This window comes from Hippopotamus amphibius, chromosome 7, assembly GCF_030028045.1.
Source record: "Hippopotamus amphibius kiboko isolate mHipAmp2 chromosome 7, mHipAmp2.hap2, whole genome shotgun sequence".
NCBI classification, from domain to species: domain Eukaryota; kingdom Metazoa; phylum Chordata; class Mammalia; order Artiodactyla; family Hippopotamidae; genus Hippopotamus; species Hippopotamus amphibius.
The window spans coordinates 8,950,276-8,977,198 of NC_080192.1; the positions used below are offsets into that span (position 1 = coordinate 8,950,276).

The 26,923-nt window shown below is 54.4% G+C and overlaps 2 protein-coding genes across 2 annotated transcripts in view; one reads left to right on the forward strand and one right to left on the reverse strand.

Annotated features, from left to right (window-relative positions):
- The window catches only part of CACNA1I (calcium voltage-gated channel subunit alpha1 I), a 101,367-nt gene that overhangs the window by 61,992 nt on the left and 12,452 nt on the right, over positions 1–26,923 (reverse strand). Inside the window, exons 2-4 of the mRNA XM_057742064.1 lie at positions 19,083–19,194; positions 17,365–17,498; positions 982–1,079 (exon numbers count right to left, since the gene is read on the reverse strand). Coding sequence (XP_057598047.1) covers positions 982–1,079; positions 17,365–17,498; positions 19,083–19,194 — 344 coding nt within the window. The remainder of the gene's footprint in view (positions 1–981; positions 1,080–17,364; positions 17,499–19,082; positions 19,195–26,923) is intronic.
- On the forward strand, positions 25,791–26,126 carry LOC130856952 (cytochrome b-c1 complex subunit 7-like). Its single transcript, XM_057742065.1, has one exon. The coding sequence runs from the start codon at positions 25,791–25,793 to the stop codon at positions 26,124–26,126; it is 336 nt and encodes a 111-aa protein (XP_057598048.1).

Consider the following 26,923-nt stretch of genomic DNA (forward strand, 5'->3'; position numbering starts at 1 on the left):
GCTGGGCTTGGGACACACATAACGCTGCTCAGATCCCTGCCTGGCCCCTGAATTGCTGTGTGACCTTATGGAAGCCACTTAACCTCTCTGAGCCTCACATAGGTTGTTGAGAGGGTTAAGTCAGCCATAGGCATGTCAAGAGCCTGGCACACAGGAGGTGAGCGGATGCTCATAAAAGTTCCTGTCCTTCCCCATCAGGGCTGAAGTCCCCTACAGGCAGGGCCCCCCCCCCCTTCCCTGGGTCCCCATCACATTCCTGACACAGGGCAGCGGAAAGTCAGGAGACCTCCTGGGCAAGTAATCTCAAGGCTCCAAGTCTCGGTTTTTTCATCTCAATTTTTCATGGGAATAGCCCACCTCCTGCCCAAGGGGCTGTAAGGCTCAAAAGAAATCACAGAGATGAAAAGCTCTGAAAGCTGTATGAGTCTGGGCAGATGTCAGGGTTTGTTGTATCAGATAACCTCTCTCAGTACTAGGTGGGTGGACAGATGGATGGGCAGCCAGTCAGATGGGGGAGCGGGTGGATGGACCTGGGGGCGGCGGTGAACCTATTGGGGGGGGTGGGGGTGAGTGGGTGGGCCCAGAGCTCCAGCTCCAAGTCAATCAGCACAAGTCAGGGAGTCGGGAAGCCCCTCGCCAGAAGAATGCTGCCCGATGCCCTCCCTCAAACCAAGAAGCTTCTTGGTTTTTCCCACACCTGCCACCTTGACAGCCCCCCCACACACAAGGAATCTTGTCCCTGAAAAGCCAGAACTTGCTGCAATCTGAGTCCTTCTGGGACCCAGAGGCGCCAGGGCCACCCTCTAGCATCTTCAGGCCCAAACAGTGGCCCATGAGCCCCTGGGAGTGGGGCCCACATTTGTCCGGTCACTGAAGGGTCCCGTGCCCAGCACAGCACCCAGCCCTGAGGTGCCCGCCCGTCGCCGCTGAGTGAGTGAGTGGCTGGGCAGGCCTGGGGCAGGGCAGGAGGCACCAACTCACTGGGCACACGGTTGATGGCTTTGAGGGGCCTCAGGACGCGCACAGTGCGGATGGCTGACAGGTTGATGTTCTGAAGGTCCAGGGAGTACTCGACCATCCTGCAAAGAGAGGGGAGGAGAGTGAGGCCCGGAGCACGAGGGACAGTGGGGCCACGGCCAGGCCAGCCATGCCCACCCCTGCCTGGACGGGGTAAGAAAAGCAGTCAGAACCCTGGCTAAGCCCCAGCCAGCCCTGTGGCCTTGGGCTGTCTCCTTGAGCCTGTCTCCTCCTCTGTAAGCACAGCAGGTGACATCCACCTCGTGGACTGCCCTGAGGATCCCAGCAGATGCAGCCGGGGGCAGAGGGAATGGAGGAGCAGAGACCCTGGGTCCCCACTGCAGGCCCGGTGTTGTGCCGGGCAGCTCCTGCCCCCACTTCCAGGGCAGCCTCTGAAACCGCGAGAATCCTCCCCATTCCTCAGAGGGGAGAACGAAGGAGCCAGGAGGCCCCCAGGCTGAGCCCAGATGGTGACTGGACATCACGGTCAGCAGTATCTGCGACGCCTTCACTGAGGACAGAGGCCAGATTGGAGCGCCCAGCCCTCCATCTCCCTAAGTCCCCAGAGGCCCCTCAGGTTAGATGCCCGGATTTATGATGAGATGAGGCTGTAAGAGAGGTAACATCACGTGTCCCAGGTCAGCCAGCAAACGGGTAGAGGCTCAAGCCAGGATTCACACCAGTTCCGTTCCCCCACCCTCTAAGCTCTACCGTGGGCTCAACGAGGTCAGGCGCAAGCTGTACTCGGCCGGCAGGAATAATCCCCTCTTTCCTGGGCACGCGCACCGAGCCAGCACCTGCAAGGCGCCCAGGCTCCAGCCTGGCGGGCTCACTGCCCTGCCCTGCCCCGCTCCAGGCCTTTCTTCCACCGCCCCTTCTGCCTGGACTGCCTCCCGCATCTCTTTCCATTGAAACCTTACAGGTACAGATGCCCCTGGAGTCCTGGAAGTTTCTTCACACCTGTGTTCATGATAAATCAGGCCAGTCTAGGTGCTACAGACCCAAGGATGACCCAGACTCAGCCCCTATGCTCAGGAGTCCACACTCAGGCAGGGGAGAGACTCAAAGCAAAGATGGCACTGGAGTCCTCACCACTGCCCTAGTTCTTGTCCTCGGGGCCTCACCAAACAGATCCACCCTCCCCTTCCACCATCAACCAGTCTTGTAGATTCTCAGAGGCGGTCTGCCTCCTCCAGGAAGCCTTCCCAGATCTCCACAGGAGGCAGGTCTCCGGGGCCTCCTCTGTAGTTCCCGGCACGTCCACCAGATCGTCCCTGCTTGGCCGCTACCCACCCCTTTCCCCTCTGAAAGACAGGTCCCAGGGGCCTACAGCCCCATCCTGACCACAGATGCCCCAGTCCTCAGACCTGGGCCCCCCACCCTGGGACTCTGGCACGGCTGCCAGCTCCACCTGTCATCACTGTCAGCGGGAAGTGAAGGCTTTTCCTACACACCATGCAAACCTGTCCGACTGTTGTGAAGCCGCCGCCCCCTCCCGCTGCTTGAAGAGTCATTGAGCGAAAGCTTCGTTTGCCTGAAATGCCTCCATCCACCCCTCAGCTTTCTGGGGCACAGGCTCCGACTCCCATGCGCTCACATGTGCTCTCTCTCTCTCTCTCTCTCACACACACACACACACACACACACACACACATACACCATAGAGTCAAACACCTGCATACAACCATCGGTGCACACACACATCCACACTCACTCCTGTCAGAGCCCCAATTCAGATGAAGGGAAGTGACCAAAAAAGTAACAGAGACCTAAGAACTAGAGACAGAGACCAGGGGGAGCAGAGGAGGGGGCAGGAGGGGGTGCAGAGGGGCAGCAGCCAGGCAGAGAGGGTGAGGGCGGAGGCGCCCGGGGCAGAGGGTGATCTGAGCAGAGGGCGCCGAGGGAGCGGAGCTGCGTGAGGATTCCGTGCGTGGGTGAGCCAAACTGTCATTTTCGTATTTGGTAGCAAGAGCTCTCCACGCAGCCAGGGAGATGTGAGTGATGGAGGCGCTGCGGAGGAGGCACACGCGGGCACACAAACAGGCTCTCACACTGGCACGTGCGCGCACACACACACACACACACCAGGCCTAGGAGAGCCACCCCATGGCAGGCCGCCAGGCCCAGCTCCAGCCAGCCCCTCCCCGATGCCCCACCCCCACAAACACAGACCCTCTTCCTTCTGCCTGGTCCTCCCCCTCCGGCCAATGGGCTCGGTTTATGCTTTGCCGGGTGTGCTGGAGGTGGGGGTTCCCAGCCCACGCCAGACTGAACCCACCCAGGTACTACATCCCAGGAGCCCCCGGGCACACCTGCCGAGCTCCAGCAGGTGCCAGCCCAGGAGTTGTTCCCATCCCCGTGAAGTCTCACGATAAAAATAAATAGACGCTTCACAGACGGATGGGTAGACAGAGAAAAGCGAATGGTTTTTGAGGGCCTCTTGTGTGTGTTCTCATTACTTACCTGCGTTAACCTGCTCAAGCCCCCTCTGCATTACTCAGCTGCTGTCTCATCCCTCGCCCTGCTGCCCTGGACCACAGCAGACCCACGACTGCAAGCCACACCACTGGCCTGCCTGCTCTGGGAGCCCTCAGGACAATCCTGTCTGGTCCCTGACTCTCCCGCCCCACTCTGCCACACGGGCTCCGTGCCCCCTCAAGGAACCCGCAGCCCACAGTCTGGGACTACTGGTCCTTAATTAAGTGAGGGGCACCCACCACAGCCCCTGTCCCAGGAAAGGCTGGGATGGGGGCAAAAATGGGAAACTACAGATGCCCTGCATAGTCAGGTCCCCTGGTAAGAAACTGGGTTCACCTGCCCTATGAGGGTCTCGAAAGCGGGGAGGGCTGGCCCCTGGGTCTTGAGTGAGATACAAGTTATGGCTGGGGGTCGCCGAGGCCCACGATGACCCAGAGTTAGTAAGCTTTAGGGTCTGAACACCTCCTAGACCCCAACCCTCTCACGGGAGGCTGTTCTGACTCGCCCCCATCTCTGAAGGGGACTAAGCCACCACAGCCCAGCAGACCCAGAGCGACCCCGTGGCCCAGTCCCTTCCCGTCCCCTCTGACCTGATCTCTACTGCAAAAACTCCACTGAGAATTCACCAGTGGCAGCCCTCAGGGTTCCCACTGGAAAGCCCCCAGGAGAAATACCTTGGAGAATCGAGCGTCAAGATCTCAGCTCTGAGCGTCCTGGCAGTTGAATCAGAAGGGGAAATGCGATAAAGTCACCGAGTTCATAGCAGCATAAGTGACCTTGGCCCTGTGGATTCTTCCAGGTAGTCCATCTGCCTGAACATTTCTTTCAGGTCCTAACTCTCTCTTCTATACTTCATGAACCTATAGGGGTGGGAGGTGTCCTCCTGCAGCCACATCTCCCGTCTGGGGGAGCAAGACCAGGTATAAATGCTTTCAGTGAGAAAAAGCAAACAGCAGGTGCCCAGTGAGGGATCCAGCAGTTCTCATTGTTCCCTGAGGGGAAGAGGATAGAAAGCTGGACGCTAGAGAAGCGTGGGAAGAGACGGGCCGAGCAAGTAGCCGGGAGGTGGGAACTGCGGGTTTAAGTCTCTGCCCTGGGACCACGCTGTCCTGATGGTGACTGTGCTCCAACAAGCCCAACGTGGGACAGTCGCCGACAGCGCCAGCACCCGTCCCCTGTCCCCCTCAGCTGACAGCCGCAGCAGCCACCTGCCTCCGCCCCACACAGCCCGTTAGCCCAAACCTCCTACACCTCGAAGCTAGATGTGTCACTCCTGGCCTTAAACCCTCAATGGCTCCCCACTGCCCTCAGAACAAAGTCCAAGCCCCTGACCATGGCCTTCAAGGCCCTGCAATCTGGCCTCAGCCCCCTCCCCCCACCACCTGCTCCTACTCCATGCAACTCAGGCACCAGGCTAGGCCCACCAAGCTCACCAAACACGCAACTCTCTGCGCCCTTTCCTTTGCGCAATGCCCATCCTCCTCACTCTCATCCTTCGAGACCCCCTCCTCCTCCGAGAAGCCCTGCTCACCCCCTCCCTGCACGGCAGGATGAATTCCCCCCTCTCTGCTCTGGCTCCTTCCGCACTCTGTTCACATCTCCTGTCTGGTTTGGGTTCCCCCAAAGCAGACTCAGCCAAGGGCTTGGGGGCAACAGTTTATTTGGGAGGTGATTCCAGGAGGCACAGAGTGGGAGTGGCAGAGAGAGAAAAGCCAGAGAGGGGCTGTTCACGAGCAGGTTACCCCGCAACCAGGCTGCAACCCAGCAGACACCCCGACAGGCTGCGTGCCTCAGACCTGGACCAGCGAGGGGGGACTGCAGCGTTATCAGGGACCAACTGGCTGGATGCTGGCCGGGCACCTCCCTCCAGAAACACAGCCCACTCCAGCCCCGCCACGCACAGCCAGCACCCCGGGCATCCATGCAGTGTGAGAAACACCTGCGATGGAAGATGCCGCCTTCCACTCCCTTCCTCCTCCTCCCCTCTGGGTAAGAGCTGAGGGAGCATCCCACCTCCACCCTCCAAAAAAAAAAAAGAAGGTGAAGAGGGCTGCTCTGTGGGTGAATAACCACCCGATTGACTTCCCTCAGGCCCCAAGTAAGACATCACTGGAGGGAGTGAGAAATTAATCCCTAATTACACAGTTACTTTATCGCGTAGCTTCAGTGCTAAAAGCCTAAAAAAAAAAATCAACAAAACCCCCCACTAACTCCTGCCAGCTCCCAAGTGCCTAATTAGGTAAGTAATTTTGCTTTAAAGCGAGCACTTTCGTCCTGACATCACCCCAGGAGGAGGGTGACTGCACCCAGCTCCTGGGTGTCATGTCGTCTAGGGAGAGGGGCTTGGGTGTGGCCGTGCTGGGGTGGGGGCCGTGCCAGGGTGGGCAGGCAGAGTGGTCATCTGCTCTTCAGGGCCCTCCCCACGGATTCGTACTGAAGAGCCGCCCTCCCCCACTCCCAGTTCCCCTGGCTCCCGGGACAGGCCCAGAGACCCAAGCTTGGTCAGCCAGTGGACACCATCCACCAGGCCACCACGACTGGTTCAGGATGGGTCGTGAGGGGCAGCCAGCCCTTGAGCTGGGACCGCAGGGAAGAGGTGCTCTCCCTGGCTAAGCCACTGCCAGGAAACCCGGAGGCGCTAATGGCCATCTTGCCTCCGTGGTGGCCCGAGAGTTTTGCCAACTCAAAGGTAGGCTGAGGCCAGAACTGGAGAGAGGCAGGATCCTGACCATATGGTTCGGGCCCTCCCTCCAGCTGCACCCGAATTGCAGAGCTGCTCTCTGTCCTTCCCAGGCAGGTGAGCCAGTACATCCCCTTTGGGGCTTGGGTCTCATTTGAATTGGGTTTCTGTCACTGGCAACTCAGATTCCTGCTGATTCAGGGGGGTTTCTGGAGCACTCAGCATGTGCTAAGCACTTCCCACCCCTTCCCATGGTGGGATTACAGCGCCCACCAGAGATGAGGAAGCCGAGGCGCAGACAGCGCCTGGGTCACCCAGCTGGGTAGCGGGTGTCATCAGGCCAGGCATGAGTACCTCCCACAGCTGGCCAGGTGGCCAGGAAGCACCAGGAAACTGGATGGGCAGCACGTGGAGTAGGGCCAGCCTCCACAGGGGCAGGGCTGCCCGACAGTTAGAGCATGGAGCCTAGGTTCCAATCCCAGCTCTGCTGCTACTGCACCATGTGACCTTGGGCAAGTCACTGAACCGACCGCATGGGGGTGTGAGGAGGATGAAATGCATTCAGATTTGGATTCAGTGCCTCGGACAGGGCCTGGCACAAGAAGGAGCCAGCTATTATTACATCACAGCCTTTTTCGCTGCCTCCGTTCACCCTGACCCAAGAATCACATGCTACCTGCTTAAACCCTTCCCTGCATCCCATCTCCTGCCGGGGAAAGCTCAGGCAGTAAGGGCCTCTGGAAACTCTCTGACCATGACCCCAGCACTGACCACCATTTGCCCTGCAGTCCAGGGACACCCACCATCTCAATTTCCCAGAGTGCACCTTTGCCGCTGCCAGTACCCTCTACCTGGAGGGCCCTACCCAGCTTTCCCGATCCCACCGCCAGGCAGAACTGAACTCTCCTGCTCTGTGTCCCACTGTGCCTCTGCAAGGGCACCCCTGGGCCTGAGGGGTGCTCTTGTGCCCCTGTTCCTCAGGGACTAGCTCAGAGGCCTAGTTGAGTTCCCAGCCCCCGGCCCAGGGCCTGGCTTGGAGGCGACTCCCCCTGCCAGGATGTCAAACAAATAACTTGAGGGACAAGATCAGGAAAAAAAAAGAAGCTTGGAGCGACATAAAATGACGGAGATTTAACATCTTTCCAGGAAATACCCCTCCCAGGAGATGATTCCTGTGTGTTGCCGATAAAAATAGGGTGTTTCCTCAATCTTTACAAGGGACCCACGGGGGCTTTCTTAAAATGTAATGTAAGATGTAGCTAATGGAAAGGAAGCTGAGATGCTGGAAATGGCAGAATCATCTGTCAGGAGGCAGCTCTGTGATGACTCAGACTTGTGTTGGTTGATAACTAGGCCACCAGCCTGTGCTACTATGCCGGCACCCAGCACGTAGTAGGTATTCAGGGGAGGGAGGGAGGAAGGAAATAATAGAAAGGGAGAATCAGGGAGTGATAACATTCACCCTTGACTTTGGCCAGCGTTTTATGATTTATGGGTCATTTTTACCCACGTATCCTCACACAAATCCTATGAGACCAGAAGAACGGGGTTTCTTAAGCCCACCTGACAAAGAAACTGATGCGCTGAAACCAACTCAGGCCAAGTTCAGAGTAAAGGGGGAATTGGGGGCCATAAAAGAATTTGGGGACCTCAGCAGCAGGAGACCCCAGACCTCTCAACAAGGCTCCACTCAGGTGACAACATTCCAGTGACTTCATCTCTGGGTGGAGTTGCCAGATACATACAGGACGCCCAGTTAACTTTGAACTTCAAATTATATCTTGTTGAACTTTGAACAACAGTATATAATTTTTTTAGCATACATCCCAAATATATCTCTTGATGTGCCTCCCACAAAAATCAGCTCCCTAACTCCAGAGTAATCTTGGCACCACGGCAGGTGGGCACAGCGGCTGGAAACCAGATAGAGATTCTTTTGACTCTACCACAGCTTGAGGGAAAAGTCCCTCTTCCGGGACTCACCCCACATCCTTCAGAGAGCTGGTAAGGCTGCCCAAGTCCTCCAGGGCAGATCAATTGGAATATTTTGGCCTCTGAAAAGGTAAAACCCTTCATGCTGTGAGTCAGCATGGGCTCTGGGGACGGTCGTACATCCCAGATCTGGTCCATACGGGCTGTGTGCCCTGAGGCAGACAGCTAACCTCTCTGAGCCTCCATTTCCCCATCTGCGAGATGAGGTTAACAACCCCAAGTTCTCGGGGCTGTGGGGATGTAAGAGAGCACAGCCCAGTCAGGAAACTTTCGTTCTGGCAACCCACCTACGCAGCAGTGCTTTGTACCTATCTAGAGCTCCCTTCCCTGCTTGCAGAGTGACGGCCTTGGGACTTTCCAAGTCCAACCTCCTCACTCTCAGGTCAGCTGGTATGAGAGAGCTCACCCTCACACCCAGTGGCAGAGGATGGGTCTTGACCTAGGTCTGGCCAATCAGAGTGCTGCCTCATTTCGGCTACAGGGATTGGTTCAGGGAGGAGCACATGGCCCACACCAGCCAATCCAAGCCAAGGAGGCTCTGTTCCACTCTCGTTGGAGTGGCTGAGAAAGAAAAGGTGTCTTTCTGTTGAACCCAAGGGAGGAGGCTGGGCGATCTGGGCTACCAGCTGCCACACCACCCCCCACCCCCCTCCAACCAAGATGAAAGCTGCCAGGGATGGAGGTCGGCACGAACCAGAAGAGTTGTGGGACGGGACACACACACTGCCTGGTGACATCTTTCAGGATTCTAGTTTGAGCGGGTCCTGAAATCGGAGACCCCTTGACTTTCAGTAAAGGAGATAACAAGCTCCCTTAAACAAGGTTCGGCAGGTTCCTGTGTGTATAACTGAGAGAATCCTGACTGATTTATGATTGACTGGTGTTTGGCTTGTCAACCTGTAGCCTGAGAATCTCTGGTGATTTACCCCCTACCCCGCCCCCCCATGGCATCTAGCATCCTGTTTCCATGGAAACGGACCAGAGCAGTGATCATCACTCTCTCTCTCTCCCTCCCACTTCACTCCATACACAAATGAAAAATCATCCACACCAGGATCCTCCCTGGAACCTTCCCAGGTCCACACCCACCAAAGGGCCAGTTCGGCTAAAAGAAAATGGCCCCAGATCCCTCCCCCTCCCCCCCCCACCACCCCAGCTCTGCGGCGACTGGACACAGAGATACAAAATAGACAAGTCATGGAGCCTCCCTGCTATGCTAGCCTAGGGCCAGGCTCCAGGGACTACAGGACGATAGCTCAGCCTCAGCCCTGCCGTGGAGCACACAGGCCTTGGAGCAGACAGACCTGTAAGGCCCAGGATAAATCAGGGTGTAAAGTCAGAGGCAGAGGCAGACCCAGGAGGATGCCCTGGGCCTGCTGACACATGGAGTGTTTCCCTGACCCAGAGATCCCGCACATAGAGCCATGCAGGAGGGTGGCCGGCAGCAAAGGCTTCTGGAAACAGCCCAGTGGTGCCCCTCTGATGCCAGTAACCACAGCGGGTCTGCCGGCAGTCACGGGCCTCTGCAGAGCTTACATGGGTTGGTAATTGACTTTAGATTTCTCAACAGATCACGTGCACCCCCAGTCAGCCCAGGCAGTGCTCCCGAGGCTCCAGCCAGGACTTGCAGACATGGTAGGGCCACAGCTTTGGCCAAGAGCAGACGAGGGAACTCAGGCCCTAGGAGAGGAATGTGGCAGACTCCGAGAGTTGCCCACCCAAAGTACATTCTCTCTTCTTCCAATCTTGCCTGGCCCCAGGGAATAATTCTTGGTTGATTTACCTGAGTTCAATCATGTTTTCTATTTTCCTAGCTTCCCTTGCAGCTAGGGATGGCCATGAGACCCAGTTCTGGCCAAGTGTGCTGAGACAGGGGAGGGATCTAGAAAAGAAAATGTTGTTTTCCAGATCCAAGTAGACAGACGCAGCTGGCACAGCCCTGTCTCCCTTCACCCTTCCTGCCTTCAATGCAGACAAAATGCCCACAGCTTCAACAGCCACCCTGTGACCATGAAAGAAAGACCTGGGAAATCACAAGGACGTCAGCCCCCACATTACAGAGCCATCACTGGTAACCACAGACCTCAGAACATCGTGTTACGTCAGGAAAAACACCCGAGGATTTGCACAAGCCACTGCTGCGCATATGTTCTGTTACTTGCAGCCAAATGCATCCGCAACAAATACACCCAGCAAGTTACACAGAACCAGGATTCGATCCCAGCCCACAGAACCAAGCTGCCTGGGTTCAACTCCTGACTCTGTCCCTTGCCAGTCCGTGACCTCAGGTAGGTCACTCCCTGTCCCTGTACCTCATCTGTGAAGTGGAACTGACTGCAGTCCCTTCCTCGTAGAGCTAGTCTGAAGATTAAGCCAGATAACACACAGCACCGGGACCATAGTGAGTAGTCAGCAAACCAGTAGATGCTCTTATTTTTATCACCTGGATAATGCCTAAGAGGATTCAATTCCCTTTGCTTTTTAAAGTCCCACTGATGGGGCACTTTGGACAATAGGAACTCTCAGCAAGCAACCACAGAAGGGACACGCCTGCCTGATCTTTTTAGAAAGCTCTAGTCCAGGGCTAAGGAACAATTCTTATTGACATTTTGTTTCCCGAGAGCCTGTAAAAGTCAGGTTGGAGAAGCTGTTCTCCACACACCCTCGGGAGAAGCTGTTTCCAGGGTGTAATAGATCCTAGTCCAGCCTCTTCTTCGCCCGCCGTGGCCAAGGTACAGAGTTCCCGATGGTACTGCTATTTGTGTTAATATTATTAACGATGACAGAAATTCTTACAAGGAGTCCCCACTGTTCCGTTGACAAAGCACATCTGCTTGTCATGAGAATTAATTCAGATCCTGGACACAGATCAGAGATGGATTCTTCCTCGTGCCTCTCCCCCTTCCTGCGGTTCCCAGAACTGGGAATCATGCCCTCCACTTGAAGTGCCCCGGCGAGGGGCTCTAAGAGGGTCAAGTGAACTAGACCCACCTGCATCAGGGCCACCTGGACATCTGCATATAATGCAGATTCCTAGGCCCTCCATACCTGTTGGGTCTAGATCCCTGGGTGAGGCCCAGGAATCTGTATTTTAACATGTGCCCCCATAATCCTGTCACTGTCTGAATTTTGAAGAGCAATGAGGAAGGGTACAAGGCTGTGCATATGTTTGAGGATTGGGGAGACTGCCCGTTCCTGACCTGCTCACACTCATCTCTCAGCTGCTCCATTTTCCACACCAAGGCCCTTTCCAGGATACCATCATAGTCAGAAGTTTCCAAGGCAGGACTTCCCTGGTGGCGCAGTGGTTAAAAATCTGCCTGCCAATGCAGGGGACGTGCGTTCGATCCCTGGTTCATGAAGATCCCACGTGCCACAGAGCAACTAAGCCCGTGCACCACAACTACTGAGCCTGTGCTCTAGAGACCATGTGCCACAACTACTGAGCCCATGCACCACAGCTACTGAAGCCCGTGTGCCACAAGTACTGAAGCCCGCATACTCTAGGGCCCATGTGCCACAACTACTGAGTCCACATGCTGCAACTACTGAAGCCCACGTGCCTAGAGCCCGTGCTCCGCAACCAAAGAAGCCACTGCAATGAGAAGCCCGCACACCACAATAAAGAGTAGCCCCCACTTATCGCAACTAGAGAAAGCCCACGTGCAGCAAGACCCAACGCAGGCAAAAAAATAAATTAAATAAATAAATAAAAGATCTATCTTAACGTTTAGAAGTTTCCAAAGGACATCAGACTCAAGGCCACTCCTGGTCCCTGCACTCGTCCCAGGCGGGCCCACACCAGCCATGCCCTTAGCAAGGGCTCTGGCTCAGCCTCATTCTGGAAAGGTCCCTACAACCTAGCCCTACAGCCCTGGCTCAACCCACTCCAGACACCAGTCATCACCTTCTTGGAGAAGGTTTTAACAGAGGCACCTGGGCCCCTCCCCACAGCTGTCAAGGGCCATTTCATGTTGTTGATTAGGGGAGGCGGTAGCATTACCAGCTTGATGCAGCAAGGGAGATACACAGAAAAGTAAATCTCGAGTTCAACAAGAACGTCACTGAATATTTCATGACCTCCTAATGGACTAAGGCAGAAAAGCATAGCTTAACTAAGACAGTGAGATAGGTTCAACAATTACGCATGGATTAGTGGGGCTTCGTCACACACTGGAAGAGAGTCTCTAGTGAGGTGCCACAGGGCTCGCTGTCCTGGGCTGATCAAGCACAGGAAGTAAATGTAATGAGTGACTGAATCAAGACTCCAAGATATCATAAGATGAAATTAATAACAATAAATGCAAAGTTTGGAATTTGTGTTTAAAAAAAAAATCAACTGTGCCTTGTAGCTCCAGGGTGGGAGAGACCTGGCTTGGAAAGTGAACACGACTTAGGGGTGGCAGGTAGCATGGCCCCTCAACAGGTCACCACAATCCCACATGGTCCTGGGGCGAGAGCAGTCCCTTCTCTCCTCCATAAGTCATCATTGGAAAGTTGGGGTCCTGCTCCCCAGCCAGGGACCAAGATAGCCTGAAGTATGTCCAGCAGGTGAGGCCACCTCACCTGTCCCTTGACAAATGGTGGGAGGTGCTGGGGAGGCTCAGGGAGGAAACAAGCCACTTTCCAGTTTGTGGAGGCTGTTATGAGTCTGTCAGGGAGGCACCTGCCCGTGGGCTCCAGATCTCTCTGTGCGATCAGGCCCCTGCCCCCCTCTCCGGCTTCATCTCTCAGAGCCCACCCACATCCCGGATCCCTGGGCTCCGACAGATACCCTCCCCCACCCCCTGCCTGGTCAGCTCTTACACTCCACCCCCCGCCCCTCCCGGCCTCCCTTCCTCAGGAAGCCATACGCTAACCTCCCCTGCCATCTAAATCAGGCCCCCATTCCCCGCCCTCACGACCCTCTATACGTCTTTGCAACAACACTGGTCCCAATTTAGAATTTATTTAGAACTTTATTATCTGTTTCATATCCATTTTCTAAGTCGTAAGCTCCATGAAATCTCGGCAGCATCTGTCTCGTTCCTCTCGTGTCCCCGCTGCACAGCACCTGGCGTGTAGTAGGTGCTCAGTAAATGCTGATTCTGTGAGTGAGGAAGTGCATGAATGGTCCCATCAGGTGGGAGCTACATGAAGACACATTTCAGCTCCGTGAAAGAACTTTCTAGCATGTTAGGCTATCCCAGTTTGCAGCCGGCTGCCTTATGAGTTGCCCCCAGTGGCAGCACGCAAGCAGGGGCCGAACGGATGCGGAGGTGAAGGCTCTGACCTCTAAGGAACCTTCCAGTGCGGAGGTTCTGTCTCCCCCATCGCTTGAAGAGGGAGCCAGTAATTTGGGGAAGAGGAGGAGCAGGAAGGAAGAAAACATCCTCAGGATGGCAGGCCTGTTACTCGGGAAACAGGACATTTATAGCTGTGAGCCTGGGTGGGACTGGTGGGGGTGGGGGGGTGCGCGGCAGGGCGGGGCTCTGGAGCCCAGCTTGTGGATTCGCATCCTGCCCTCGGCACCCACACCATCCCTAGGCACCCACACCATCCCTAGGCACAAAGGACAGGAAGGACCCAGGACGGGGATCGGTCTGGGTCACCAAGGTTCCCAGCATCCAGCACTGTGCTGTTCACAAAAATGTCTCCACTGAACCCGCCCCCCCAGCCAGGACTGGCAACGTAATTTGCGGGGCCCAGTGCTCAGGGCACGCGTAGGGTCCCGTGTTCAAAATGTATTAAGAGTTTCAAAATGGTGAAAGCAGAGCATGAAACCAAGCATGGGGCCCTGGGGGACTGCACATGTGCCCATCCCTCCCTGACCCCAAGGAGCATGCTGGCCTGTAGACCCCACCCCATCCTGCCCCCCACCCCAAGGACCAAGAGAAGATACCAAACGGAGACCTCGCCAAAGCACTGAAGCCGGGCCAGCTCCGCACTCGGCTCAGCTTAAAGCTTCATTGTCTTTATTTATAAAGACGAGCCAGGGGGATCACTAAGCACCAGAGGAGACGCTTCGAGTCCAAAGGGCAGAGTAGGGGCGCTCATGGGAGGCAGTGAGTGGAGCCAGCCGAGCAAATGACTTCCCTGAAACAGGAGGTAAGGAAAATCACCCTCAAACCTGGAAATTCAGCAAAGGGAGGGCAGCAATTCTCGCAACGTCATTCGGAACATTATTTAACAGACCCATCTGAGGATTATTTCATCATCTGGGAGAATATAACTTTGCTTGACTCACTCTTTACTGTTAATGAAAAGGCTGGCTGCTGTGAAATTACGTGTGAACTTGGAAATATTTGTAAGTGATTTCTGCCCAATATAAAAGATAACCCCAAAGGTTATGGTTTTATGACCCTGTAAGGCCATCAACCAGCTTTGATTCCAACCACGTCTTATCCCCACATTTTTTTCTCCAATGCCTGTTTTCCTAATTTTACTGATTACCATCCTGCTGGTTCCTCATTAATGAGTTGAATAAGCCTGTGATACATGTTCCTTCTAAGGTTTGTGTGAGGGTAATTCTTTTTGAACTTCTTGGAAATTATGCTTTGACTTCAGGATCCGGAAAGACTTTTAAGGAGCCTAATTTGTATCTATAAAGAGATATGAATGAATATTGCATCCATGAAGACAAGCTGCTCTGAAAAATAAGAAAGTCAAGAGCCAGAAGCGATCCTGGGAGCTAAAAAGACACAGAGGAGATGAACGCTTCCATTAGGGGCAGTAAATAGAGAAAAGGACATCGTTAGTGATGCAGAAGGCCAAGTCAAGGAATTCTCTCCAAGCACAGATGAAATCCGTGAGAGAAATGAGGGAAAATGCAGAGATTAGATAGAGGAGGGAAATAACCACTTACTGGGAATTCCAGCAAAGAGCAGAGAAGAATGGGCTATCACCAAAGAAAATATGGAAGAATTTTTTTCTGACCTGAAGGAATACAGGAGTTTTGAATTCCAAAAGGCCCCTCAGGGAGCAACCCTTCACTTATACCTGCCCTCGTGAAATGTCTAAATTCTGAAGGTAAGGAGAAAACCTAGAAGCGTCTAGGCAAGGAAAAAGCAGGTTGTCTCCCAAGAAAGAAGAACCAGATGTATTGCAGCCTCGGCTGCAACACTACAGTGTCAGTTTCGCTGGTATCATGCGCAGGGTTCTGAGGGAGAAAAACTATGGCTCTAGTTTTTCTCGGTGCAGACAAAAACTGCCCTTCACCCATGAAGATCAAAGGAATATATGTTTGGACAGGCAAGACTGAAAAATGACACTATCCAAACACCTTTTCTTTTTTAAAAAGAGACTGGGACTTCCCTGGTGGCGCGGTGGTTAGGAATCCGCCTGCCAATGCAGCGGACACGGATTCGATCCCTGGGCCGGGAGGATCCCACGTGCCACGGAGCAACTAAGCCCGTGCGCCACAACTACTGAGCCTGCACTTTAGAGCCCGTGAGCCACAACTATTGAGCCCATGTGCCACAACTACTGAAGCCGACACGCCTAGAGCCTGTGCTCTGCAACAAGGGAAGCCACTGCAGTGAGAAGCCCGCGCACCGCAACGAAGAGTAGCCCCCGCTAGCCCCAACTAGAGAAAGCCCATGCGCAGCAACGAAGACCCAACGCAGCCAATAAATAAATTAATTAATTAATTTAAAAAAAGACTACTTAAGGATGTCCTCCAGCCAAACCAAATGAGACTCAGAATGAAGAATTTGACAAAGGGGTGACACAGCTCCCAGCATAGAGATCCAACATTAGCTTCTAGTTTGGTCTAAATCATCGCTGATAATGTGGTTGTGAAACTGAATACAGCTCTGAGGAAAGGATACTTGGAAGAGCTAGCGCATTTAAAAGGATGCCAGTTGGTGTACCCCCCAAAAAATAATAAATAAATAAATAAAATTAAAAAAAAAAGAAAAGGATGCCAGTGAGCGAACCACTGCCCTTCAGGACACATCTGTGGAGTTCAGCAAACACTTGGTGATACTGACTCCCCATCTCAGCCACATGCCTGGCCACCCTCCCTGCCCCTTCTCAAGGGCATCACACACGTATGCTGTCATGCACACGTATGCACGTGTGCGCACTCTCACAGACACTGACACGTGTACACACACACTCGTGGGCCTCCAGCCTTTCGCCTCCCCCTTCTCACCTCTGCCATATTGACCATTACTGGGCATGGTTAACACCTGTTCGTCCTTCAGCTCTTGTGTGTGTGTCGCCTCCTCAGGCAAGTCCTCAAGTCCCTGTGCCTCCAGCCTGGCCCAGAAATGCTCTCAGAAAATCATAACGCTTTCCCAGAGCCATGGTCTCAGTGTGTGGCAGGTTCACCTGTGTGGCTGTTGGATGTCTCTCTCCAGATGGCAGTTGGGAAGGACAAGGCCTATGTCTGGATTTGCCATTCCTCCATACCCCGCATTGAGGACAGCGCTGACACTTAGTAGGAGCTTACTCAACCCCTGGCTGTTGGATAAATGTGTGAATGGGCCATCAGCCTGCTTTGACCCAAGAAAGCAAGGACAAGGCACAGAGCAGAGTCCAAGATGCTCCGAATGGGCTAAATTGTCACCTGGCCTGTCTCTGACTGTAGCTTAAGTCTTGGCAGAAATAACCACAGTTTGGAGTCAGACAGCACTTGGGTCTGTGCTGGATCTCTGACTTGCCGAGTGATCTAGGATGATAATAATAATAACAGTAATAGCTGGGGCTTCCCTGGTGGTCCAGTGGTTAAGACTCCATGCTCCCAATATGGGGGGCCGGGTTTGATCCCTGGTCAGGGAACTAGATCCCGCATGCCGCAACTAAGACTCAGCACAGCCAAATAAATAAAGAAATATTTAAAATAATAATAATAGCTAACATTTATTGGGTGTTCATTTTGATGTAGCTACTATTCATTATACTATCCCATTCCACAGGTGAGGAAACTGAGGCTTAGAGAGGTTAAGTGGCTTTCTCAAGATCATAGTGTAAAACAGACCCAGTATCAGCTGACAGTGCAGGAAGACACACGATTTACCCAGATGGGGAGGTGTGAATGTCTGTCTGTCCAGGCCATTCAGGGAAAGGACATCATTCCTTCTATCGCAGGGATCCAGGAGGGACCCAGACAATACCACAGAGCTTTATCAATATTACCAAGAAGCCCCAGGGATTATTTAAGTTATGTCTGGCATGCACCAGAGGCTAGGACCTGTCTGATATGGTCTACCTACCCTGCCATGACAATGAAGAAATCCAGTCGGTTCCATGTGTCCCCAAGGTAGCACTTCTTGCCAAAAATGCCCAGGGCCACCATCTTGAGCACCATCTCCATGGCAAAGAAGACAAAGATGAAGTCATCAAAGACCTGCAGGGGCAGGAGGAAGGCAAGAAGCAAGGGACAGCGTGAGGTTCTGGAGCAGGACCCAGGGTCGGAGCCATGGTGTGAGGTGGAAACATGGGCACAGACACGAGGGGCCGGGGAAAGACCTGGAAACTTCTGCTCCTGGGCAGGGAGAGAACCTCAGAGATCCTCGTCCAATGCAGTCAATTCACAGATGAGCAGGCTTAGGCCCAGAATGCAGAATGAGTCTGCCCAGCGTCCTCCAGCCCCCTCTATCTGTTCCCTAAAAGCATAATGACAAGGGACCTAGATGAGAGAGGGGCACAGGGAGTCTCCCTAACAATTGCCATGTACTGGGCTAGACACTTGGCTAGGCACTCTCTCTTCAATTCTCACAATGACCCCATGAATGCTCCCATTTTACGGATGAGGAAACTGGAGCTCAGGTTGCTTAAGAAACTTGCCACAGGTCACACAGCAGTGAATGGCAGACCAGAAATGACACTCAGGTCTGACTCCAAAACCCACGTGGAAGGAGCTTTCTCAAAACAGGCCTACCACCCCCACTGGGCACAGGTCTCAGTGCTGCCTTCCTGTGCTCAGAAAGGAGGCCCCAAATATGCCCCTAGTCATGGGCTCAGCTGACTGTATATTTCCTGAGGATGGGGCCCGGGTGGCATTCTTCTTTCCAGGATCAGTGAAGGCTCCAGTCAATTTAATTCAACACATGGGCACTGGGCACCTTCTGTGTGCAGCACATAGGCTGGGTGTCGGGGACACGGCGATAAATGCTAGGTAAACTCACCATCTGGTAGGGAAGCCAGCCTAGTACCCACTGAGGCTCATTGGTTCTAACTCCACCCAGGACCCTGGGGCTGGCCGAGGAGCTTGTTGGACCCCACTTGGACCACAGACTCACCCCAGGGATTCTAATTCTGCAGGTTTGGGATGGGTTAGGGGCCTGGATCTTTAACAAGTACCCCAGGGGAACCTGAGACACGGGGCTTGCTTAGGAACCACTGAGTCCTGTGGGAACACAGGAAGCAGAGGGCAGTTCCTCCCGGGAGGAATCTGACTTTCTCGAGGAGACAGAATTGGATGTTTCCACATCTGTAAAATGGGTATAAGCCTAACACCCTGCACTACAGGTGTACATGTGCTGCAGGGACCAAAGGTCCGGACTCCATGTGGGCCCTCGGTGAGATGAGAATGGGAGTGGACCAGGAGGCCGCTCCTAAAGGCATCGACAGAGTTATGGAGCTCAGCCTTTGTTCCATGAGCACTAGGAGGGAAGGGCAGGCTTTCTGCAGAGAGTGTCAGGTCACTTGTGTTTTACCGGATGGAGGGTCGGGGTGGAGATATCAGGAGGAAGCTGGTAGTGGGAGGAAAGGGGGGCCTGGACTAGAGCAGAGGCCTCAAGTTAGAAAGGAGGGGATGGAAGGGAGAGGGGATGGAAGGGAAACAGGTAAGACCAGCTGGGAGTGAGGAAGAGGACAAGAGGAGAGAGGCAGGCCAGGTGGTGAAGACGTGGCTGGGCGTGGTGGGGCGGGGCATGGCAATTATGGGCGGGGCATGGCGGTGTGGGCGGGGCATGGTAGCCGGCCTCACCTGCAGGATCTTGCAGCGGTCTGACAGGCAGTCCATGTCGTCGCACGGCTGGTACATGCCAAGCGTCACGCAGTTCAGCAGGATCACCAGCATGCTGATACACTCAAACCATGTGCGCACCAGGTCAAGGACAAAACAGTTGGGGGACCGTGGTGCACCACTAACCGCAAACACAGGCACCCACCCCGTTTCCCTCCAGGTGCCTCCCCCGATGCGTCAATGCCCACGTTTTCAAAGACCTTGGAGACCTTGGAGTCAGTCTACCCCTCTTACAACAGACATAGCCATACGTGCAAAACCCACCAGGGAACCCAAACCCCAAGCCGCCACCTGCCAGGACCCCCCACCGCCTTGCCCCAGCCTGAGAGTTCCCCTCAGAGCCAGAGGGGGAGAGGTCCCCAGAGGCCCAGCTGGCGGGCCATCTCTGGACTATCCCAGCCTCTCTATCTCTGACCACCTCCCTCTGACTGTCATTGTCTCCCTTCCCTGACCATCCTTCCCCTCCCGGACCCATGTCCCCTCCATCACTGCCCAGACCCTGCAGCTGAAGCCTGCAGAGGGCCCGCCCAACGTGGCTGACATTGGCCGGACACCCTGTCCTTTTCTCTCCTCTCCTGTGGCCAGGTTACAGCCCATCACCAGATTCGGGCACATCTGTACCTAGGCCCTCCCCAGCCCCTGCACCAGGTGGGCTGGGGCTCAGCCTCCCCAGGCCTGTCCAGGAAGAAAGTCTCCTGCAGCCACCAGCCTTGGGCAGGGCCTCAGGGGCACGTGCTTGGACCCAGAGGAGTGGGCTCCCCAGGCCAGGTCGCTGTCCTCCCTCATGCCCTCCTTCCTGGCTGGTTCCTGCCCAGTCTTAGAGCACAGCTAACTGATGTTCAGTGCCACCCCTCCCTCCCAAACCGCCTAGAGTCCTAGAACCAGGGGGGCCAGAGCTCAAAAGGACCTGAGGGCCTGGGTCATTCACAAGTTATCTTGCTGACATGCTCGCTGTCTTTATCTACAGATAAAACCTACTTTCCAAGGGGATGGGGGTTGCATTCACAGCCCTGACAGCAACAGGCATCTAGGAGGAGCTCAATAAATGTCTGTTGTGATTAAGTAAATCTCTCTAGGCCCTGCCCATTCTGACACCCAAGGATTCTTGAGTGTCCCCAAATGAAAGTCCTGGCCCCTCCATTTCAAAGCCCTTGCTCTGAGCTCAGATGTAGCTATGGAAGCCAGACCCTCAGCCAGACCCCACCCAGCACGGGGGTAAGTACCTCTTGCATGATGGAAGGCTGACCTAGTTTCCTTGGCAACACCCTCCCTCCCATCCCTGGCCCTCGTTCACCTTGGGATGCTGCCGTCCCTCCCGCCTCCCCCTCAGACCCTTCCTGCCCCAGCCGTGCTCCTTCCTGCCCCCCCAAACCTCTGCCACTCTCCCACCACAGCCTGTAATTAACTTCAGTCGCTGCCAGGGCCCCCTTCTAGCCCAAGCATCGCTCCAGCAGCAGCTTCATCACTAATTAACTTTTTTGAAGTTCGAACGTTCTAATTACCAGCGAACATCCCCCACCCCCCTTGCCTTTCCCCACTGCCTGTCGTGCTCTTTCTCCTTCTAGCCACCTCTTCTGCTCCCTCTGCCCTTCCTGCCAGTTTCAAGTTCAAAGCGCACTTGGCAGGTATCTCTCAGGAGCCTGGCGCCCACCCCCCCCCCCCCACTTCATTCTCACCAAGGCCCTGAGCAGTGGAGGTCAGCAGGTCCATTTTACAGATGAGGAAAACTGAGGCTTAGAGAAACAAGGGGACTCTCCTAGGTCACATAGCTGGAAAGCACCAGAGCTGAGATTCATAGCAGGCCTGCTCTCCTCTGTGACACAGGGCCCATCCCTGCCTGTGTCTTCCCCCTCCCTCCTCAGAGGCCTCAGCCCATCCTCAGCATCTCTCACGTGGACCCTGCACAGCCTCCCTGCTAGTCTCCAGCTCTGGTCTCTGCCCCTCCAATCTGCCCTGCACATGATCCCCAGGCATTCACTGTGTGGCCAACACTATCCGAGCTCTCCGCACGTGCTCTCTCATTTAATCCTCCAGCACAATTATAAGTCCCATTTACATGAGAGGAAACTGAGTCACAGAAGGGAACACAGGGGACTTTCCTGGTGGTCCAGTGGTTAAGAATCCACCTTCCAATGCAGAAGACTTGGGTTCGATCCCTTGTCGGGGAACTAAGATCCCACCTGCCTCGGAGGCAACTAAGCCCATGTGCTGCAACTACTGAGCCCGTGAGCCACAACTAGAGAGAAGCCTGCGCACTGAGAGATCCCAATGTAACCAAAAATAAATAAATAAATAATAAATATTTAAAAAGGGAAAAAACACAATTTGCCCGAGGACCCCAGCTGGAAAAAGGCAGAGCTGGAATACAAAATCAGAACCTGCTTTTCTTGCCTCCAAGCTATTTCATCACTGCCAGATCAATCTGGCTGAAGCGCAACTCTGATTATACCTCTCCCTGTTTCAAAAACCTTCCATGGCTCCCCAACACCCTCCCTGGCCTGACACTCAAGGCCTTCTACACTCTGACCTCATTGAACTCTTCCAGCCTTACCTCCCACTGGCTTCAGCATACGTTGAACTTCTTGCTGTCCCCAAGCATACCCTTTGCATGTACTTTCTTCTACCATCTTTACCAGGCAAACTGCTACTCAGTCCAGGTCATTTGTCCCCTCTTCGTGCAGCTTCCCTTGAAGCACCTTTCCCCACTCACAGTGGTGGCTCAGCCTCCTCTCCAGAAGTGCTCCCCACCCACCTGGTCTAGCTCATCTCAGAGTAATGAACTTGGCAGTAATCACGACTACTGCGTGCCAGGCCCCTAGGGACATGGCCCTAACTCTCGTCACAGCCCACTGGGGGCAGATGGAGAAACGGCCTGGAGAGCTGGAGTGACCTGTCCAAGGTCACACAGTCAGCGAGTCGCCCGAAAGGTCTGACTTAGTGGTGCCGGAGCCGCGGCCACAGGGCTGCTTCTGTTTCTCATCCCTCGAAGGGGCAGATGGAGCGGCTTTCACCTCGAGATTACTCAGCTTCAGACACTCAGAGATGGACAGTCTCAGCCCTGCCCCAAGGCGCTCGGGGAAATCCCAGATGGCAGAGCCTGGGCCCTTTCCAGGAGCCCACGAGGCTCAGAAGTCAGGCCAGAGCTGGCATCACTGCCCGCGGTTCCTGACATGCTCCCCACTGGCTCTCGGATCAAAGGCAGCAGCCCTCCTTGAAGTTAAACCAGACCACGTGGCGTGGGGAAGGAGAGTGTCAGAGGGAGTAAAGGTCCCGGGCAAGAGACTTGGTGTCCTGGCCCAACGCCCAATGTTGCCATCATTAGTCGCAAGCACCAAGGAACTCTGAAAACCATCAGGCAAAGCTCCGGGGTTCTGGGACAATGTGAAGGAGGACACCTCTGTCCTCTCTGTCCAGAGAGGGTGGTAAGGGATTCCTAGGGAACAGGGCAGGCAGGGGCCTGAGTGCCAGCTTCACGAGGACAGGGTGTCGCCAATGGCCCCGTGTTGCCTCCCACAGCGAGGCTGAGGGCCCCCGCCTGCCACTGGCGACGGTGCAGTTAGGACCCTGCCCCCTGGCCCACTTTGCCACCCAGACCCATATCTGTCTCCAGGGGACCTTTGCCACGGAACAACCCCATCGAGGTCCTTAGAGAGCACCTGATCCCATCCCCCACTGCACAGAGGGGACACAGAGGGGCAGAGAGCATCCCAGTGACACGGTGAGCCTGGAGCAGAAGTGACCCTCAGACAAGAGACTCCCCGCCCACAGGGGTCCCCGAGCCACGGCTGGATTCCACACCCCGCCGAAATCCCACATGTCCCCAAACATCCAGGCTCCACCTGTGTAGCAGCAGCCACTAGGCACAGGTCACCCCCAGCCTCCCACCTCCACCCCCTCCCCCATCTCAGCCCCACCTCCCGCCAGCCCCGCCTTGGGAGCCTGCTCACAGGGCATCCCATGGTCCCCAGAACTGGGGCCTCAGAGGCCAGCAGTGAATTAACGTGCACCTATTGAGCTCCTCCTGTGTGCCAGGCACCAGGTTAACCACAGCGATAATGGTAACAATGCAAACACATCTCAAGTGTTCTTGAAGGTCTGTGTGCCAAGGAGCTTTCTAATTAAGCAGCATGTATTATCTCATTTAAAACTTACATGCCAGTCCAGGCCCTATTCCCAGGGCCCCAGGACACAGAGCCCTCGTAGCCATGAACTGAGGACCAGGGCTTGTCATGTGTGTGCAACAGGGAAAACCCCTGTCCTTGTCAATCTCTTCTATAACAGGGTCCAGGGTTTCCCATTCTCCAGTTTTTGGGGGGAAAAGCCACCTCACCAGCAGAGGACTGAAAATCCCAGGCTGGTGTTATCTCTTGTTTACTTAACATGACCTTGAGTAAGAATAAGAGATGTGATCAGGATGGCAAACTCTTTAGACAATGGCTGCCTCCCAAGTGCTGAATCTTCACTTACAACATTTAAATACAATCAATCAATTCAGGCCTGCCAACGTGCAGAGTGACCCGGCAACTTCAGCCAAGGCCCCCCAGCTGGCAGGTACTATTGTTACCCCATTTTACAGATGAGGAAACTGAGGCACCAGCACTGGCTCCAGGGCTCCAGCCACAGCCACCCGGGGTCACGTGGCTGGTATGTGGCAAGGGCAGGATTTGAACCTGCTTCTGCTGACTCCAAACCCCATGTTCTTGGCCACACGCTCTCCAGCCCTGGGCACAGGGCCTGGACTGGCATGTGCTCAGTGAAATATTTGCTTTTCCCGTCTCGCCCACATTGGCTCCCCCCAGTGGAGCCTGGGTCAGCACTGCAGGGTCGGGAGAGGGGATATTCTACCCCCACCATGGCTGGGAAGGAAGGACCTGTGTGTAGGAGATAGTGGGAGGAGAAACCAGTGAGGAGAGGGTGCTGACCTTAAGGCCCCCAGTAAGAGCCAAGCTAGATCAGAACCATCTCCACCCCACGCCTGGCTGCTGTCTTAAGAAGGCCGGGGTGTGATCTGGGAGGACAGGGTCACCAGGGAAGCCACGATGCCAGGAGACCCCTCAAACCTGCCACTTCCCAGAGAGAAGAGTGACTGGCTGGGCAATGTCCAAAGCCTGAGCAGACCCCTCAGGGCAGCCTCCTCTCCAGGAGCCAGAGCCAGAGGCCTGCACAGTTACCATGGCAACCACCACCCTCCATCCTGGAGGCCCAGCTGACAGTCATGCTTTCTGTAATTTGGGGGGTTCTGGGAGGGTGGGTGGGGGTGGGAGAGGTGGGTTTGGCTGGGGTGACCAAATTTGTTTTTATTTTTGTCAAATCTGAAATCAGATCCATTTCCCAGGTGCGCCTCCGTTGTCTAAATGAATCAAGTGGAGGGAGGGGGCTGGGAGCTGCACCCCCTTGCACTAGGGAGGCAGGGAAGGTGGGCCAGCCCCTAAAGGGGGGTCCCTCCCCTGTTCCTCCCCAGGGGGTCCAAGGATGGGCACCCAGGCTTCAGGCCTTCATAGACCAGGGCCTGAGGTTCCAGACCCCTGTTCTCGGGCCAGCTCTGTGTTCCTCCGAGGCCAGGTTCACAAGCACCCATGGAGCACCTGCTGTATACCTGGCCTGTGCATCAGTGCAGTGAGATGAACCAGGCTCACTCTTGCCCCGGAGGTGCCCAGAGTGCTTCCATGCTCCAGGACCCGCGACGCGTGAGACCACGCAGCACGCACTGCACGAAAAGTGGCTACCGCTTTGAACATCAATGATGCTCCTGGCCCTGGGCCCTTAAGAGGACATCCAGTCACACATTCACTCATTCAACTTACCTTCTTGAGCAATAACCACTCTGGAAAGCTGCTTGGCAGCATCTATTAAAACTAAACATAAGCCCACGCTAGGATCCAGCTGTGCCTCTCCTGGGTCCATACCCCAGAGAAATGCCCACCTAAGTCCACAAAAAGGCACGTGTTATTCTTCATGGCCCCAATCTGGGAACAACCCAAGTGTCATTGACAGGGAGTCAAGCGGGAGATTTCAACTGGGGATGATTTTGACCCCCAGGGGACATGTGGCCATGTCTAGAGACATTCTTGGTGGTCACAACTGGGGTTTGAGGGATGCCCTTGGCATCTGGTGGGTGGAGACCAGGGATGCGGCTCAACGCCCTACAATGCACAGGGCAGCCCCACCGCAGAGGATTACCCAGCCCCAAACGTCCACAGTGCCGAGGCTGAGAAACTCTGTGGTACTTCCCTTTGATGGAATACTACCCAGCGACGAAAAAGAACAAACTACTACAGCAGCATGGATGGAGCTGCCAGGCACAACGCCGGTAACAGGAGCCAGACGCCAAGGAGCAAAGAATGTGCGACTCCAGTTACACGAAGTGAAAACCCCAGCAAAGTGAACCAACAGTGAGGGAGGTCAGAAGGACAGCAACTCTGGGGGAGAGTCCACGGCAGGTGGGGGTGAGGAGCGTGCAGGGCTAGAGATGTTCTTCTTGGCCTGAGCGGGCTCACAGGAGTGTGTTTACGCAGGAAAATGCCTTAAGCTGGACACTGAGATTTGCAAGCTGTGCTGCATGCACATCATATCCCAATAAAAAGTGTAACAAAAAATGAAGAGCAACAGTTATGAGGAAAAACAAAATAAAATGCAACAGTTAAAAAAAAAAACAGGTCTCGGGTCAAAATGGCTGGCAGGCCTGCTGTTGCAGCATCAAGCAAGTGGCTGCAGGGTATTCGAAAATGGTATTACAATGCTGCGGGGTTCGATAAACTGGGCTTAACGCGAGATGATACAATACATGAAAATGACGACGTAAAAGAAGCCAGAAGAAGGCTTCCTGAGAACCTTTATAACGAGAGGGTGTTTCGCATTAAGAGAGCACTGGACCTGTCCGTGAGGCAGCAGATCTTGCCTAAAGAGCAGTGGACAAAATATGAGGAGGATAAATTCTACCTTGAACCATATCTGAAAGAGGTTACTCGGGAAAGAAAAGAGAGAGAAGAATGGTCAAAGAAATAATCAGTTAGTCTAAACCTGTGGATGCACCTGTCCTAAAGTATTTTTATGAAGTTGGTTAAACCTGAAACATACAGTGTAGAACTATCTGGGCTGTAAATTTATTACTTTAAATAAATATCTATTATAATTAAAAAAAAACAAAATAACACAAACACCCGCTGGGGCGTCAGGGACCTTCACCACAGCCCTGCATGGGAGCGGTGTCATCCCTGTTTCACAGACTTGCCCAAGGCCACAGCAAGAGACAGAACCCAGATGTGAACCTCACATCATTCTGTCTTCGTTTAAGGGTTTGTTCTGCCTTGGCAGACAGGAATGGCAGGCATCATTACACCCACTTTACAGATATGAAAATGAAGGTCCCGGGACGTCCCTGGCGATCCAGTGATTAAGACTCCACACTTGCAGTGCCAGGGGCATGGGTTCGATCCCTGGTTGGAAAACGAAGATCCCACACGCCACGCAGCACAGCCGAAAAAAAAGGAAGAAAGAAAATGAAGGTCCAGAGATGGAAGGACTTGCCCAAGGTGACATATTGCTTGAGCTGAGACAGAAAATTATTCCACAAAGTGAATAGACCCACTGGGCAGATGGCCCTAGGCCTCTCTCCACTTACATCCCTCTCTCCACTTACATGCCTCTAGCGACAGGGAGCTCCCCACCATGACACACAGCCAACTGGCTCTGGTTATAAGCTATGGAGCCTCAGTGGGTTGAGATCCCTTAGAAGGAGTGAGCTCTTCCTTCCTGTTCCTGCCCCCAAGCCCACTTCTTAGAGTCCCTGTAATTTGACAACT

Coding starts and splice junctions, on each gene's coding strand:
- LOC130856952 (XM_057742065.1), top strand. CDS start 25,791: ATGGCTGGCAGGCCTGCTGTTGCAGCATCAAGCAAGTGGCTGCAGGGT.